This window comes from Hyaena hyaena, unplaced genomic scaffold, assembly GCF_003009895.1.
Source record: "Hyaena hyaena isolate Hyena2069 unplaced genomic scaffold, ASM300989v1 scaffold_256, whole genome shotgun sequence".
Taxonomy (NCBI): Eukaryota; Metazoa; Chordata; class Mammalia; order Carnivora; family Hyaenidae; genus Hyaena; species Hyaena hyaena.
The window spans coordinates 477,712-492,591 of record NW_024080885.1 but is presented as its reverse complement, the minus strand read 5'-3'; the positions used below and the strand labels follow the sequence as shown (position 1 = coordinate 492,591).

Below are 14,880 nucleotides of genomic sequence, written 5' to 3'. Positions count from 1 at the left end.
AACCCATGAACCGCGAGATCATGACCTGAGCTGAAGTCGGACGCCTAAGCGACTGAGCCATCCAGACGTCCCACCTCTTGACTTTTTAATATGTAAATGTTTTATATATTTAAAAAAAACTTAGTGAAAGGAGATGAAAAAATTACCTCTTAAAACATAGTACAAATAGAAACAAATAGACATAAATAAATATCACATTGATAACAAACCACAGAAAGAAAAGGATTTCCTTTTCAACAATTTTAACACCGTTCTCTGATTATAGACATTGTTAGTAGAATATGTTCCAAGGACAAAAAGAGCTGCCAAGTAATTGCAGTCTTTACATGTAGGGTCATGTAGGGTCAGTGGTACATTATATTTGTGCATTTCTGTCAATCTAAGGAGGAAGCAAGTAAGTAAATGTATTAATGTTACTAGGAACCAAGATTTTCATGGCACAAGAAAAGGGATGTAAGTATAAAATAACAGTGAAGGAAAGCCCTCTAATGTAAATTTGAATCAAGAACATCAGTATGATTTTTATTTTGTGTATGTATATATGTTTTTCCTAGCTCTGTTCACTCAAAAGACTGAGAAGTAATGATACCCCAGGGGAAATGAGCATACCCAGAGCTCAGATGTTGGTTTCTTTTTTTTTCTTTTCTTTTCTTCTTTTCTTTTTGAAATTTACATCCAATTTAGGATATAGTGCAATAATGATTTCAGGAGTAAAATTCAGTGATTCATCCCCTACATATAACAGTGCTCATCCCAACAAGTGCCCTCCTTAATGCCCATCACCCGTTTAGCCCATCTCCCCACCCAATACCCCTCTAGCCACCCTCCGTTTGTTGCCTGTATTTAAGAGTCTCTTATGTTTTGTCCCCCTCCCTGTTTTTATATTATTTCTGCTTCCCTTATATTCATCTGGTTGTATCTTAAATTCCACATATGAGTGAAGTCATATGATATTTGTCTTCTCTGACTAATTTCGCTTAGCACAATACACTCTGGTTCCATCCACGTAGTTGCAAATGGCAAGATTTCATTCTTTTTGATTGCCGAGTAATACTCCATTGTGTATATATACCACATCTTCTGGATCCATTCACCTGTCGATGGACATTGGGGCTCTTTCTGTACTTTGGCTGTTGTCAATAGCACTGCTATAAACATTGGGGTGCATGTGCCCCTTCAAAACAGCACCTGTATCCTTTAGATAAATACCTAGTAGTGCAAATGCTGGGTAGTAGAGTAGTTCTGCTTTTAATTTTTTGAGGAAACTCTGTACTGTTTTCCAGAGTGGCTGCCCCAGTTTGCATTCCCACCAGCCATGCAAAAGAGATCTTCTTTTTCTACATCCTCGCCAATATCTGTTGTTGCCTGATTTGTTAATGTTAGCCATTCTGACAGGTGTGAGGTGGTATCTCATTGTGGTTTTGATTTCTATTTCCCTTATAATGAGTGATGTTGAGAATATTTTCGTGTGTCATTTGGCTATCTGGATGTCTTCTTTGCAGAAGTGTCTATTCATGCCTTTTGCCATTTCTTCACTGGATTATTTGTGGTTTTTGGGTGTTGAGTTTGCTAAGTTCTTTATAGATTTTTGGATACTAACCCTTTATCTGATATGTCATTTGCAACTATCTTTTCCCATTCCATTGGTTGCCTATTAGTTTTGTGGGTTGTTTCCTTTGCCGTGCACTCTTGTAATTGATTTTTAGTGTCATAGCATTGTGGTTAGAAAAGAGGCTTGATGTGATTTTCGTTTTCAGTTTGTTAAGACTTGGTTTGTAGCCTAACATTGATATATCCTGGAGGATGTTCCATGTGTGATTGAAAAGAATGTGTATTCTGCTGTGGGGGGGTGGGGGGGGTGTTGTTGTTGCTTTAATATATTTTTTAAGGTTTATTATTTATTTTTAGTAATCTCTGCACCCAACATGGGGTTCGAACTCTTGACCCGAAAATCAAGAGTCACATACTCTTCCAGTTGAGCCAGCCAGGCACTCCTGTATTCTGCTGTTTGGGAATGGAATGCTTTGTATATATCTGTTAAGTCTATCTGGTTTTATGTGTTGTTTAAAGCAATTGTTTCCTTATTGATTTTCCATCTGGACAGCCTGTCCATTGATGTAAAAGGGATGTTAAAGTCCCCTACCTTTATTGTATAAGTGTCAATTTCTTCCTTTTCATCTGTTAACATTTCTTTTTATGTATTTAGCTGTTCTCTGTGTTGGGTGCATAAATATTTACAAGTGATCTATTCTCTTTGGATTGATCCTTTTTATCATTATGTAATGCCCTTTTTTTGTCTCTTGTTACAGTTGGTTTTTTCTGATACAAGTATTACCCCAATTTTCATTTCCATGGAATATCTTTCCTTCACTTTCAGTCTGTGTCTTTTGTCTCACATGTGAGTCTCTTATATGGACAGCATATAAACGAGTCATTTTTTTTAATCATTCATCCATCCTGTGTCTTGATTGGAACATATAGTTCATTTACCCTTAAAGTAATTATTGAAAGATACATACTTTTTACCATTTTTTTTTTTTTTAAGTAATCTCTATACCCAGTGTGGGGCTCAAATTCACAGCCCCCTAGAAATCAGGAGTTACATGCACTACCAACTGAGCCTGCCAGGTGCCCTTACTTCTTACCATTTTATTGATTTCTCGTTGTTTTTGTAGTTCTTCTCTGTTCCTGTCTGTCTTTCCCTTGTGATTTGGTGACTTGCCTTAGTGTCCTATTTGTATACCTTTCTGTTTATTTTTGTGTGTATATTATAGGTATTTGCTTTGTGGTTACCGTGAGGTTCATATGTAACATTGAGTGTATATAATAGTCTATTTTAAGTTGATGGTTGCTTTAAATTCAAGTGCATTCTAGAAGCACTACATTTTTAGTCCCCTTCCCACATTCTGTAGATTTTGGTTTTGGGGTTTGGGTTTTTTTGTTTTTTTGGGTTTTTTGTTTTTGGTGTTTTTTTTTTTTTTTGAAGGTTTAAAAGCTTTTATTTAGAAAGCCTGTGAAACAATTCTATGATACTTTGAATGGGTAGGTGGTACAAAAATGACTTGAAAATTTCTACATTGTTTTTGACATATCTTAGAATTTAATATTTTGTGTATGCCTTGATTATTGTAAGTCTAGATGACTTTATTACTTTTGTCTTTTAACCATCACACTAACTCTGTAGGTAGTTATCTGCTATCTTCATTATATGGTTACCTTTGCCAGTGAGATATTTTTCTTCCATAATTTTATTTCTAATTATAGCCTTTTCTATTTTGAGAATTCCGTTTAACATTTCGTATAAGGTTGGTTGGTGTTGATGAATTCTTTTAGCTTTTGCTTGTCTGGGAAACTCCTTATCTCTCCTGATAACTGCTGGATACACTATTCTGGGTTGTAAATTTTTCCTTTAAGATTCTTTGTTGACGTTTTTATTAATTAGTCTTAGTTTTGGGCTTTTCAGGTTCATCTTTTTTGAGATTCTCTCTGCTTTCTGGACTTGGATATCTATTTCTTTTGACAGTTTAGAGAATTTTTCACCTGTTATCTCTTCAAATAGGTTTTCTGCCCCTTTCTTTCTTCTTCTGGGATCCCTATGATGCCAATGTTAGTACACTTGATATCCTTGAGGTTCCTTAAACTATCCCCAGTATTTTATTTATTTTTTTGCTGTTCCCATTGGGTGATTTCCATTATCTTGTCTTCTAGATATCCAGTTCATTCTTCTGCATCTCCTAATCGCTATTGATTCCCTCTAGTGTGCTTTTTATTTTAGTCACTGTATTCTTCAGCTCTGGTTGGTACTTTTTTATAGTTTCTGTTGAAATTTTCACTATGTTCATCCATTCTTCTTTGGAGTTCAATGAGTATGTTTATTGACTTTGACCTTTATATTTGGTAGATTGCTTATCTCTTTTTGTTTCGTTATTTTTCTGAGGTTTTGTTTTATTCTTTTGTTTAGAACATACTCTTCTGACTTTTCATTTTGCCTAAACTATGTGTTTCTTTATATTAATTAGATCAGTTCTGTCTCCTGATTGTGAAGGAGTGAGTTTTTACAGAAGGTGTCCTGAGGTCCAGTAGTACAAACTCCCCAGTCACCTGAACCAGGTGCCCTAGAGGTTCCTTGTGTGGGCAATGTGCACCATTCTCTTGTGGCTGGGTCTCTGCTGGTGTAGACTCAATGGTTTATAGAGCTGTCCCCTGACACAGCTGTCTGTAAAGCTCAACCACAGCTTCTTCAGATGTGCTGGTAAGCAGAACTGTCTCCCATCCTCTTGGAGAGGCCCAGCTACTACTACTGTTGGGTGGGCTGGTGTGAGGGTTTGGCCCCAGCATAGCTGGCTGCCAAGTTGTTGCAGGTGCTCTAGGATGCAGGGCAGGGGCTTCTTGGTGGAGGTGGCTCTGGTGCAGGCTGAGGCCACCTACGGGGCGGGGGGCGGGGGTCGGTGCAGGAAGGGAGCCACTTAAGAGGGGCTCCTGGCCAGTGGGTGAGTTGGGCTGAGCAAGCTGGTGCTAGCACAGTAGATGGAGAATATCAGAAATGGTGCCCACCAGCTCTTCTATCCCCAGAGAATGTTCCAACAGATCCCTGCCCTGCCAGCACGTGCCCTAAAATTAGTCCGTGGATCTCTTCCACGTGTAGCCCAGACATTTTGCTAACTGCTGCCTCTGCACTGAAACTTCAGCAAGTGAAGTGCTGTGCCCTTTAAAAGCGGAGTCTGTTTCCTACTGCACTCCAGCTCTCCCAGACATAAGTCTTGCTAGTTATCAAAGCCAGTTGTTGTAGGGGGCTTGTCTTCCCAGTGCAGGTCCCCCAGTCCTGGGAACCTAATTTCACAGAGAGAGCCTTTATGGTTACGATACCCTTCCACTTGTGGCTCCTGACTAGATCATGTCTCTGCCTCCTGCCCAGCTCAGAATGGGTTATTCTTTTATATCCTTAGTTGTGTAAGATCTGTTCTGCTAAAGTTCTTTCTCAGAGATAGTTCTATATGTAGTTCATCTTTGAGAAGATTGTAAGCTCATGATCTTTCCTCCTCCAATTTGTCCCCATTGGGACCAAGGTCCTGTATTAGACACTTTAGACCTTGAAATCTATCCCTTTGGCTTTTGTGATCATCTTTCCTGATTTTCTTCCAGTCTTTCTGACCACATCTTTCCTTTCCATTGCCCTTGCCCTGTTCTCTGTCTCCTCCTTCAGGGCTAGTATTCTGTTTCATCCTTAGCTTCCCTTTTCTTGCCACTCCACATCAGGTGTCATAATGTTGATAAAGCCTAAGCCCATATCCCCCCAACTACCACCACCACCACCCTCTTTTTTCAGCCCAGACCCTCTTGCTTGCATACAGCTACATAAACTAAATAGTATTTGTTGGAATGATCGGGAAATAGGAAGTATAAGAAAAGAAACAGGAAAGAAACTAAAGCAGTAGGCCACCAGATTACTTCCTACCTTAGGGATTTCTAGGATAGTGGTTTTCAGACTTTATTCCTGGGAGCCCCAGCGTTCTATAATGGTGCCTCTGAGAAAAGCAAAAGCCGAAGCTTAAACAATTCTGTAGCCAGACTACCTACTCATCCAGAGCAGCTTGATTTTATCTGTTAAATATATTGGGAGTACGCCTAAAAGTTGGGAATGGGGGTCCATTGATTATGGAAGACTAGAAACCACTGATCTAGAGAAGGATCTTCTATCACCTTCCTTTTGTTCAAGGAAATAAACAGTTTTCCTGGCCATTTGCTTACAGAAGTTAATGCTAGATATTGTGATGTCAGAGCAGAGGACTAAGCCTTGGAGGAGCTAAGTCACCCCTGCCCTTTGTTTTGGGCTCTTCTAGCAAAGGAAGGAGACTGGAATAAGAAAGACCCTTTCAGTGAAGACCTAAAAACCTACAGCCTTCGAGCTGCAAAGTTGCTTTAATTTAACTTCAATCCTAGTGTATGTTTTCCAGGTACGGTCCTTGCCCGATGCCTGGTGTTTCCTCTCATCGTGAAGGGCCAGCGAGAAGCAGCCAAGATCCACAACCACTTGCCAGAGATCCAGAAGTTTTCCACTCGAATCAGAGAGGCCAAGTTGGCAGGAGACCATGCTGAGTGTGAGTCAAGTGCAGAATGCACGTAGGAGAGGACCACGTTTGCACTTCCTGACATTCTTCTGAGGGAAGGGAACAACCAAAATCAGGAGTTGCTAGAGATGCGCGAGTTGTAAAGATCTACCTACTTCTTGGGCAAGGGTCAGGTAGAAATTTCATGGGCCAGATGGTAAGGATGGTCGCCCCCACCGATGTAACTTAACCCAACCATGAATTTCCCCTCGTTCACAGTTTATAAGGCCTCCTCGGAAATGACATTTTACCAGAAAAAGCATGACATTAAACTCTTTAGACCTCTTATTCTACCTCTGACTCAGGTAAGCAAAAACATTTCCCTTCTGATTTTATCCCATACCAAACGCCTGTGTTTCCTGTGCCCTAGACCCCCCAAAAGTAGGTGGTGGTGATACAGTTTTCAGTAATGGAGTAATGAAAATATCCCCTTTGCGAAATGGTCCTGACACTGTTTATCCTTTGTACTAGGCCCCGATCTTCATCTCCTTCTTCATTGCTTTGAGAGAAATGGCCAACCTTCCTGTGCCCAGCCTGCAGACAGGTGGCCTCCTCTGGTTCCAGGATCTCACACTGTCTGACCCCACCTACATACTACCACTGGTAGTCACTGCTACAATGTGGGGTGTCCTTGAGGTAAGCCCAGGCTGGCCAAGTACCAGGTCTGCAAAGTGGAGAGTAGAGGTAAAGTAGTTATATAGAATGGTCATTCTTCACCCCTTGAAGAAATAGAATTGATGGGTTGAAATCTGAGCCAGATTCTCTAAAATTGACGTGCATTTGCTACCTTTTTTTTTTTTTTTTTTTTGGCAGTTAGGTGCTGAGACTGGCGTGCAAAGTTCTGATCTTCAGTGGATGAGAAATGTAATCAGAGTGATGCCCCTAGCTGTCTTGCCCATAACTATCCATTTCCCCACGGTAGGTCATGGCTTAGGAACTGACTCCAAGTTCTTCCACCTCACCTTGCCATCTCTCATCACGTTAGGAGCAGATGACAGCTTCTGAGTATTGTCTCTTTCTTTTCCTCTAGGCGGTGTTCATGTATTGGCTTTCCTCCAATCTGTTTTCCCTGGCCCAGGTGTCATGCCTCCGGATTCCAGCCGTACGGACTATCCTTAAAATCCCCCAGCGTGTGGTGCATGACTCCGACAAATTACTTCCGCAGGAAGGCTTCTTAAAAAGCTTCAAAAAAGGTAAGGGTCTGCCCTCAGTGAAAAGGACTGGGGGAAAATAGTCGAAAAATGGGTACAGGCCCAGCTGCCACCTTCTTTACACAGGGTGGAAGAATGCTGAACTGGCACATAAGCTACAAGAGCGCGAACAACGCATGCAGAATCACTTGGAACTAGCAGCCAGGGGTAAATAACCCTTTCAGACTAAAGGCGGTGATTTGTTACTTCCTTTCCTTTGTTTGTTGAGATTTGTCTTCCTTTGCCCTAGGTCCCTTACGACAGACCTTTACCCACAACCCTCTGCTACAGCCTGGAAAGAATCGGCCTCCAAGCACCCCGAGTAGCAGCAGTGCCAACCCAAAGTCAAAGCAGCCCTGGCAGGACACGCTTGGCTGAGTTCTGTTCCTGCTCACACTGGTAGGAACGCTCTCTTCAAAGGCTAGGCCTCAGAACAAGGTTTGTCACTGAGTCCTTGCCCCAGGCGTAGAAACTGTGGGGTATTGTACAGATTTTCATTGTATAAAAGTGGATTCCACAACAGGTTCTTAACACCTACATGTAAAAGAGCCAAGTGATCTTGCCATCCGTAGAATTACTACACCTCTGTACTATATGCTGCTTTGTGACACTTATTAAATGGAGAAATGAACTGAAGAATAGATTGGTAATTGCTCCTGCCCGTGCTCTTGGGAAGTGCCTCAGTGTTGTCACCTGACATTATGAGCTTAAACTCCTACCTCATACGTGGGTTTTTCCATCCACATTTATTTATCTTGGATCCTATAAAATATTTAAGAAGTAAATGTGCTCAATTTCTTAGTGATCATTACGAAGAACAAGAGTTGATATTTTAACAACCCAACATTTTACTAGAGCAACATAGGTGTGCTCTCTTTGGTTGCATCAGCCTCCAGCGGCTGATCTTAGGCTAGGAGGAACACTAAAAGCAGACACCTACCTAAAATGAAGCCACTCAAAGTTTAGAACATAACCTTTTTATTGTCTAGCACCTGTGACAGTTTCATGTCTCTCTAAAGGTGACAGGAAGTTTGGAGCATGATTGGCCCTTTTAAAGGAAAGGAGTGAGTGAACACCTTCACACATGGGAATGTGCTACTAGGACAACCAAGCCGACACCTGACATGCTCCCCACCACAGTCTGCTATATTGTCCCTTTTTTTAAAAATCTGGAACAGCGTGTAGCAAAACAAATAAATTACTTTTCATCTCTCAAAAAGCAAGTTCAAAAATTAGAGGCACCTGTCCAGAAGCCTGGTCTTAGCAGCTTCAACAAAGAAGTATACTTTCCTTTTCATCTTCTTGGCTCCATCCAGCAAGAGGTCCCTGCTTTCCATATCTTGGAATTCTAGACGGTGTTTAGTTAGACTTGGGATCTCGTTGCTTGGGTATCATCTCTCTTCCATCTTCCAAATCCATCTCAGCAGCAACTGACATACATAGGACCTGGAGGTACCATGTAGTGGATGCTACAAAGAGAAGTGTGAGTCAAAACTGAGAAGAGGTCAGCTGAGCTCAAGTGGCACTGAACAGGGCTGGCCCGGAGGATAATTCAGTTAAGCCTTACCGTTAACAGGAAGGGCCAATAGCAAAGGTGATGGGGGGGAGGGGGTTGATTTGTGGAAAGGCCATATAATAGCTAAGCCAGCTTGAAGATCCAGAGGTTTGAGGGGTGCCTGGATGGCTCAGTTGGTTAAGCATCCGATTTCATGATCTCTGCTCAGCTCTTGATTTCAGGGTTGGGAGTTCAAGCCACATGTTGGGCTCCATGCTGGGTATGGAGCCTACTTTAAAAAGAAAACCCAAAGGCTTACCCACAATCCTTCGGAGGCAATGAGGTCGCTTGTGTTCTGGCACTCTGATGATGAGGAAGTAAAAGGGCAATCCTGAGAGGGCAATGCCAATGCCGATGAGGGAGTTGATGGTATCGCTGTAAAGCGGCACGGCCACCAGGAAGATTGTGCAGAGGCAGAAGACAATGGGGAAGAAAAGGCTGAGCTAAAGGGCATAGAGGAAACAATTGGACATTAGACAGCTCATGATAGCTACAGTAGCAGTTTCTCCTGTGAAGATTAGAGCACTGAGCCCTTCCATCCCCTGCGTCTCCCCACACCACCCCCACCAAATCCCAGGCCAAGGTTTCTGTCTTGCAAGAATCCCCTGGAGCAAAGGTAAGATGGAAGTGAGTTACCTTAAGGGGACGAGGCCGATCAGGTTCCTTCCAGCGCAGATAAAGCTGACCGACAATAGAGAGCCCCACAAAGAACCAGTAGCTGAAGCTGTAGTAGTTAATGAGCTGAAAGATGTCCTCCACACACAAGTAGATCAGTGCCATGATACCCTGCAGGCACAAGCCCAGGTCAGCTCTCCTCACAGCATTTGTCACTCAAGCTACTGGGGTTTTTTTAAACACTTTTTAAAAAATCCCTACGCCCATTGTGGGACTCAGACCCACAACCCCAAGATCAAGAGTTGCATGCTTCACTGCCTGAGCCAGCCACATGTCCCCCTGCCCAGTTTCTCTTAGCCTAAAGCCCATCTCCACCTTTTGTGACCTAACCACTCAGATGCACTTTGTCCAAAAAGTGTTTCTTCATGCATCTTCTGCCCCATAGAAGATCATTTCTTCCCTTAAACACTACAGCTCTTACTATATTGGCAGTCACTTCATTACAATATAATATATCCAGCATAGTAGATGCTGAATATATACTATATACCTTATCCTAGACCAGAGGAGGTTACCATTTTTTAAAGATAGTTTTTCTGTTAAACTCTACTTAGAGCTTTTGGGAAGCCAGAACAGTTGATTGTACTGTTGATGTTTTTCCCACAGTCTGGCTTTCTTTCAGCCCCATTTGAGGTCACTTACATTGAAGAGCAAAGCAGGTACAGGTGTGAACCGCTCAACATGAATCATACAGATGGCATCAGGGAGATGGCCTTCTCTTGAGCCCACAAAGAAAAGCCTATTTGGGATAAGATGGGAGAGGCTGAGAAACTTGTGGTACACTGGGTATGGCAGGTTGATGTACTACATAGCCCTTCCTCTGCCATCCCCTCCTTCAGAAGGGTTTGAATTATATGGAATGGAGTTCAGTTATAGAGATTAGTAAGAACTGGAAGCTGCCAGTGGAAACAAGAACGAAGGGGTTAATATCATTTGGGGACCAGTGACTACCCTCTGGGTCCCATAAGTCCTCTACCTTTCCCTGCCATGCTCTTCATGATGTCCCCGCACACCCCATAAAAGACACCACTCTTACCTAGAAGCAGCCACAATGGAGGCATTGAGGCCACCAAAGCAGGATAATGCAACTGCGAATGGAATTGTCCAGTTGAAAATTCCAAAAATCTGGTCTGCAAAAGTCTAAGGGAAAGGAACAGAAAAGTGTCATTAGCAGGACCTAAAAAGGATGAAAGGTATGGGCAAGCGTGCCCCCAGATAGCCCCTGCCCTATCTAACTCTTCTTTTACAACCAGCTTGACAGGATCTGTAAGTTCAGTATCCTAAGCATACTTTTTTTTTTTTAATCTTAAGTAATCCCTACACCCAAGATGGGGTTCATACTCATAACATCAAGAGTCACATGCTCCACCAACTGAGCCAGGTGCCCTTAAGCATATTCCTTTGAAGGACCACCCACTTTCCCACAAACCCTCAGCCTTCTGCTAGTGAAAATCCTTTACCACAGCAACAGCATCACTGGCCAGGATGTCCCTCATGTCTAGCACAGTGTAATAAGCCACGTTGGTCAAGATGTAGATGATGGTGACGATGGGCATGGAAATGCCAATAGAGAGGGGTAGATTCCTGTCACCAAATAGAATAATTCATGCATTAGTCCAAGGGTCATATCCCCATTTTCTTTATTCCTTAGACTCCCACACCAATCCAGGGCTGGTGCCTCCTGTGCATTTCCCCACTGCTTTTGCCTTAAAGTTGCCTATAATAGCGCCTGCTTTCTTCAGAGCTTAAAGGGCATCAAGGGAAAGGAATATCACATTTAGAGAAAAGGCTAAGCAGAAAAAGGATTAACAGAATTATGTCACAGTATAATAGCACAGGGAACGGGATTTTTGGTTGTTTTTTCACATCCAAAGCCTTTTAGTGTCAGGATTCCCTCCCAGGATTGTCAACATTGGGAAATTTGTATTGAGGTGGAGAAATCTAAGAGGGAATAAGGGAGGCAAACAGTGAAATCTAATGTCTCCAGAGAATAAGGGCGGTCATTAGGAAGAACAATGTGTGTATCTACGTAAGCAACCTGGGAACTATGTCCATTCCACACCCTTGCTCAGTCTGAGAACCTTGTGTGCCATCCTAACCAGTGGCCAAGAGAAAGACACAAAGACAAGGTCCTCTGGGCCAATAAAGCAATGACCTTTATGAGCATTCTTCACAGTGAAGGGGAGAGGGGTTACTCTCGGGTCATTCAGCTTCTGTCCAGTAGGTGGAAGCACCACCCAGGCTCAGTCCTGCTATTCTCTGCTCCTGGAATTCCAACACTGGATGTGTGCCAAGAGAAGTTTATTATTATTTTGATTTAAAAGTTTACAGAAACTGCATTCCCTCATACTTTTAGTTCCAAGAATCATTGAATTTTTGAGCCAGGAAGGGCTCTGGAGATCATATAATTCAACCCCCTCGATTTATACATAAGGAAGAAGGCAGAGTTGGCAGGGGACTCCTTCAAGGTTACCAACAAATCAGTGTAAAGACAGGCTCCAGGCCCTTTGACTCCCTATCCAGTGCTCTTGTCACTACATGACGATAGAGTAGTTTAGAATAACAAAGGTGAACCAGTATCATTCGATGCTGACACAATACCACTATGTCAGTATAAATTTGAGAAAGGAAAGGGTCAAAAAGGAAACAGGAAAGTTTTGGGGCATTTATGACCTAACGCTATCTATGTGGGATACGGGTGGGTGAATACCAAGGAACACCCGTGAGAAAGCATACGTGAACACACGGTACAAGCTGCTTTAATTAACATGAGAATGGACAAGCAGATGTAAAAAAGCCTGCTGTTGTGGACAAGGTATTTGGACTTTAGGCCTCCCATCTATTAAAGTCAGTCTCGGTGGTTGTGATACGCTGTCGGGCACACAGAACTTAAATGATAGCTATCCTTCTTGCTGTGGAAAGTTGGTGAGACACCTACCTCTCAGGATTCTTGATCTCTTCAGTGACATAGTTGAGGGTGTCCCAGCCTGAGTAGGAGAACAGAGCCGAATACAATGCCAGGGCAATGTCCCCCACTGCAAATGATGAACCCTCAAAAGAATTCTCAAAGTGAGTCGAGGCTCCTGGAATCCAGAGAACATGGAAAGACAGAAGGATTAGTGGTCCACCCTCACCTTCAAGGTGATCCAGTAAAGGACTGGAAGAAAAGGACAGAAACAGCAAGTGAGGGGCTTAGAACACTTGTGGCAGCAAGGGTACTGGTAAAAGAGCAGGGACAGAAGAGTGACCTCTAGGGGCGCCTGGGTGGCTTAGTCGGTTGGGCGTCCAACTTTCACTTAGGTCACGATCTCGCGGTTCGTGGGTTCGGGCCCCGCGTCGGGCTCTGTGCTGACTGCCAGCTCAGAGCCTGGAGCCTGTTTCAGTCTGTGAGTCCCTCTCTCTCTGACCCTCCCCTGCTCACGCTGTCTCTCTCTCTCCTAGAAATAAATAAAAAAAAAAAAGAGAGAGACCTCTACAGTGATGGGCTGGAATACAGGGAACAGCATGGAGATCTTGACAGGAAGGACTGTGGTGGTTTTCTAGGGTAAGAAACCACCACAGAGCTGAAGGGCTGTAGAACAGAAGTGATGTGGTTCTGTCCTGCCTGTAAGCTGCCCGATTCCTGCCTATTTTCTGACTCCACAGGCAGCTGGTATAGCCCAGGTCAACAGAGTAGTGGACTGGGTGTTCCGACCTGGAAACTGGAGAGAGTGGATACGAGGGTCTCATTTCTGCCCTTGCCCACTTCCACAGGCAGAACAATCACAGCCACAACATTGGGCTTAACAGTCTGCAACAGCTGGCAAGATAGGCTTCGGGGTCAGTCTGAGTGCAAATCTCCACGAACTTACTAGCTAGGGACTTGGGTAGGATACTTGATTCTGTAGCCTGTTTCCTCCATCTATAAAATGGAAACCGTGGTGACTAGCAAATGAGAATGCAAAAAGGGCACTTAAGTGTGGCTCAAAGAACTGCACAAAAGTTAGTCACTATTCTGTCTTACCCTGGCCGAGTCTAACAATGCCTGCGATGATGACGGCGATCAATGCCAATACTTTAGCATAGGTGAAAATGTCTTGTACCAGTGTTCCCCACTTGACATAGGCACAGTTAATGAAGGTTAAGAGACCTGAAAAAAATAATAATGATATTGATTGGTGTTCCTATCACCCAGAGAGCCTTAGATTCCCAAGCAATATTTCCAGTAGCAGACATCAAAACAGAGCCTTTGGCCAAAGACAGAAGTGTCTGGGTTCTGACCTGCTGTGTGTTTGACACCTCTGCCCAGAATGTCCTCACCATAACATTCAAAGGCGCCTGCTGAGTGTCTGTGTAGGCAGCACCACACACACCCTTAGCACTTACACAGGAGGAAAAACAAAGTAACTGGATTTGCTTACATACAGAAGTGCTCACAGCAGTGAGAGGCAACTGGTAGCTGTACAGGATTAGTGATGTTTTCCGCTATTGGCTCTGAAAAGTCATGGTCTGTCCCAGCTTTCCACCCCTTTACCTCCTGTTACGGGCTCCAGGATTCAGCACTCTGGTATTGTTAACCTTGACGAATCCTGTTGTGACTTATCCAATGCCTGGCCCAGCAGGTCAGGACATGTGGCCAGGGATTAGAATGGGGGCCAGACTTCCTGCTGCTGCCTGCCAGCTCAGCCGCTTGTTTTTGTACTTGGAAAGATTCTTGGAGCTGAGGTTCCCATAGAGTGGGGATAGCATTTTTCCTGACTGACAGTGCAAAAGAGTGAGCCACAGAGGTCATGAGGTTCACGGGATCGAGCCCTGCATCAGACTCTACACTGATGGCACAGGAACCTCCTTGGGATTTTCTCTCTCGCTGTCCTTCCCTCCCTGCCTCCATCTCTCCTCTTCCTCTCTTCTTCCTCTCTCTCTCTCTCAAAAATAAACAGGGACACCTGGGTGGCTCAATCAGTTGAGCATCTGGCTCTTGATTTCAGCTCAGGTTACGATCCCAAGATCATGGGATTGAGCCCCGCATCGGACTCCACGCTGTGCGTGGAGCCTGCTACTTAAGATTCCCGCTCTCTTTCTCCCTCCCTTAAGCTCTCTTTCTCTTAAAAAAAAAAAAAAAAAAGACCGAGCCACAAACATTCCTCAAGTCCTTCTACCCCAGCGTAAAGGCAACCCCTTTACCTGGATGAGCTTTGGGAAAGTTCATGGATCACCCTCAGAGCCAGGGTTCTTAACCTAGGGCTTCCACAATGCCTAAAATTCCTTGTAAATGGTTATGTACATATGTCCAAAGTATATGCACTTTTCTAAGAAAAGAGTCCATAGCTTTATGTCAGAATCTTGGAGAAATCCATTACCCCCGAAAAACGTT

The 14,880-nt window shown here is 43.4% G+C and overlaps 2 protein-coding genes across 7 annotated transcripts in view; one reads left to right on the top strand and one right to left on the bottom strand.

Moving 5' to 3' along the window:
- The window catches only part of OXA1L (OXA1L mitochondrial inner membrane protein), a 20,358-nt gene extending 11,955 nt beyond the window's left edge, over positions 1–8,403 (top strand). Inside the window, exons 4-11 of one of the 2 annotated variants that reach the window (XM_039245193.1) lie at positions 5,955–6,098; positions 6,327–6,412; positions 6,579–6,743; positions 6,921–7,025; positions 7,138–7,300; positions 7,385–7,465; positions 7,548–7,696; positions 8,317–8,403. In XM_039245193.1, coding sequence (XP_039101124.1) covers positions 5,955–6,098; positions 6,327–6,412; positions 6,579–6,743; positions 6,921–7,025; positions 7,138–7,300; positions 7,385–7,465; positions 7,548–7,675 — 872 coding nt within the window. In that variant the 3' untranslated portion in view covers positions 7,676–7,696; positions 8,317–8,403. Of the gene's footprint in view, positions 1–5,954; positions 6,099–6,326; positions 6,413–6,578; positions 6,744–6,920; positions 7,026–7,137; positions 7,301–7,384; positions 7,466–7,547; positions 7,934–8,316 lie in introns of those variants that run through there. The other variant, XM_039245192.1, reaches the window with a different exon arrangement.
- SLC7A7 (solute carrier family 7 member 7) overlaps positions 8,259–14,880 on the bottom strand; it is a 50,002-nt gene continuing 43,380 nt past the window's right edge. For all 5 annotated transcript variants that reach the window (XM_039245191.1, XM_039245187.1, XM_039245188.1 and 2 more), the window contains exons 3-10: positions 13,531–13,656; positions 12,466–12,610; positions 10,988–11,111; positions 10,564–10,667; positions 10,170–10,266; positions 9,489–9,638; positions 9,112–9,295; positions 8,259–8,766 (exon numbers count right to left, since the gene is read on the bottom strand). In XM_039245191.1, coding sequence (XP_039101122.1) covers positions 8,657–8,766; positions 9,112–9,295; positions 9,489–9,638; positions 10,170–10,266; positions 10,564–10,667; positions 10,988–11,111; positions 12,466–12,610; positions 13,531–13,656 — 1,040 coding nt within the window. In that variant the 3' untranslated portion in view covers positions 8,259–8,656. The remainder of the gene's footprint in view (positions 8,767–9,111; positions 9,296–9,488; positions 9,639–10,169; positions 10,267–10,563; positions 10,668–10,987; positions 11,112–12,465; positions 12,611–13,530; positions 13,657–14,880) is intronic.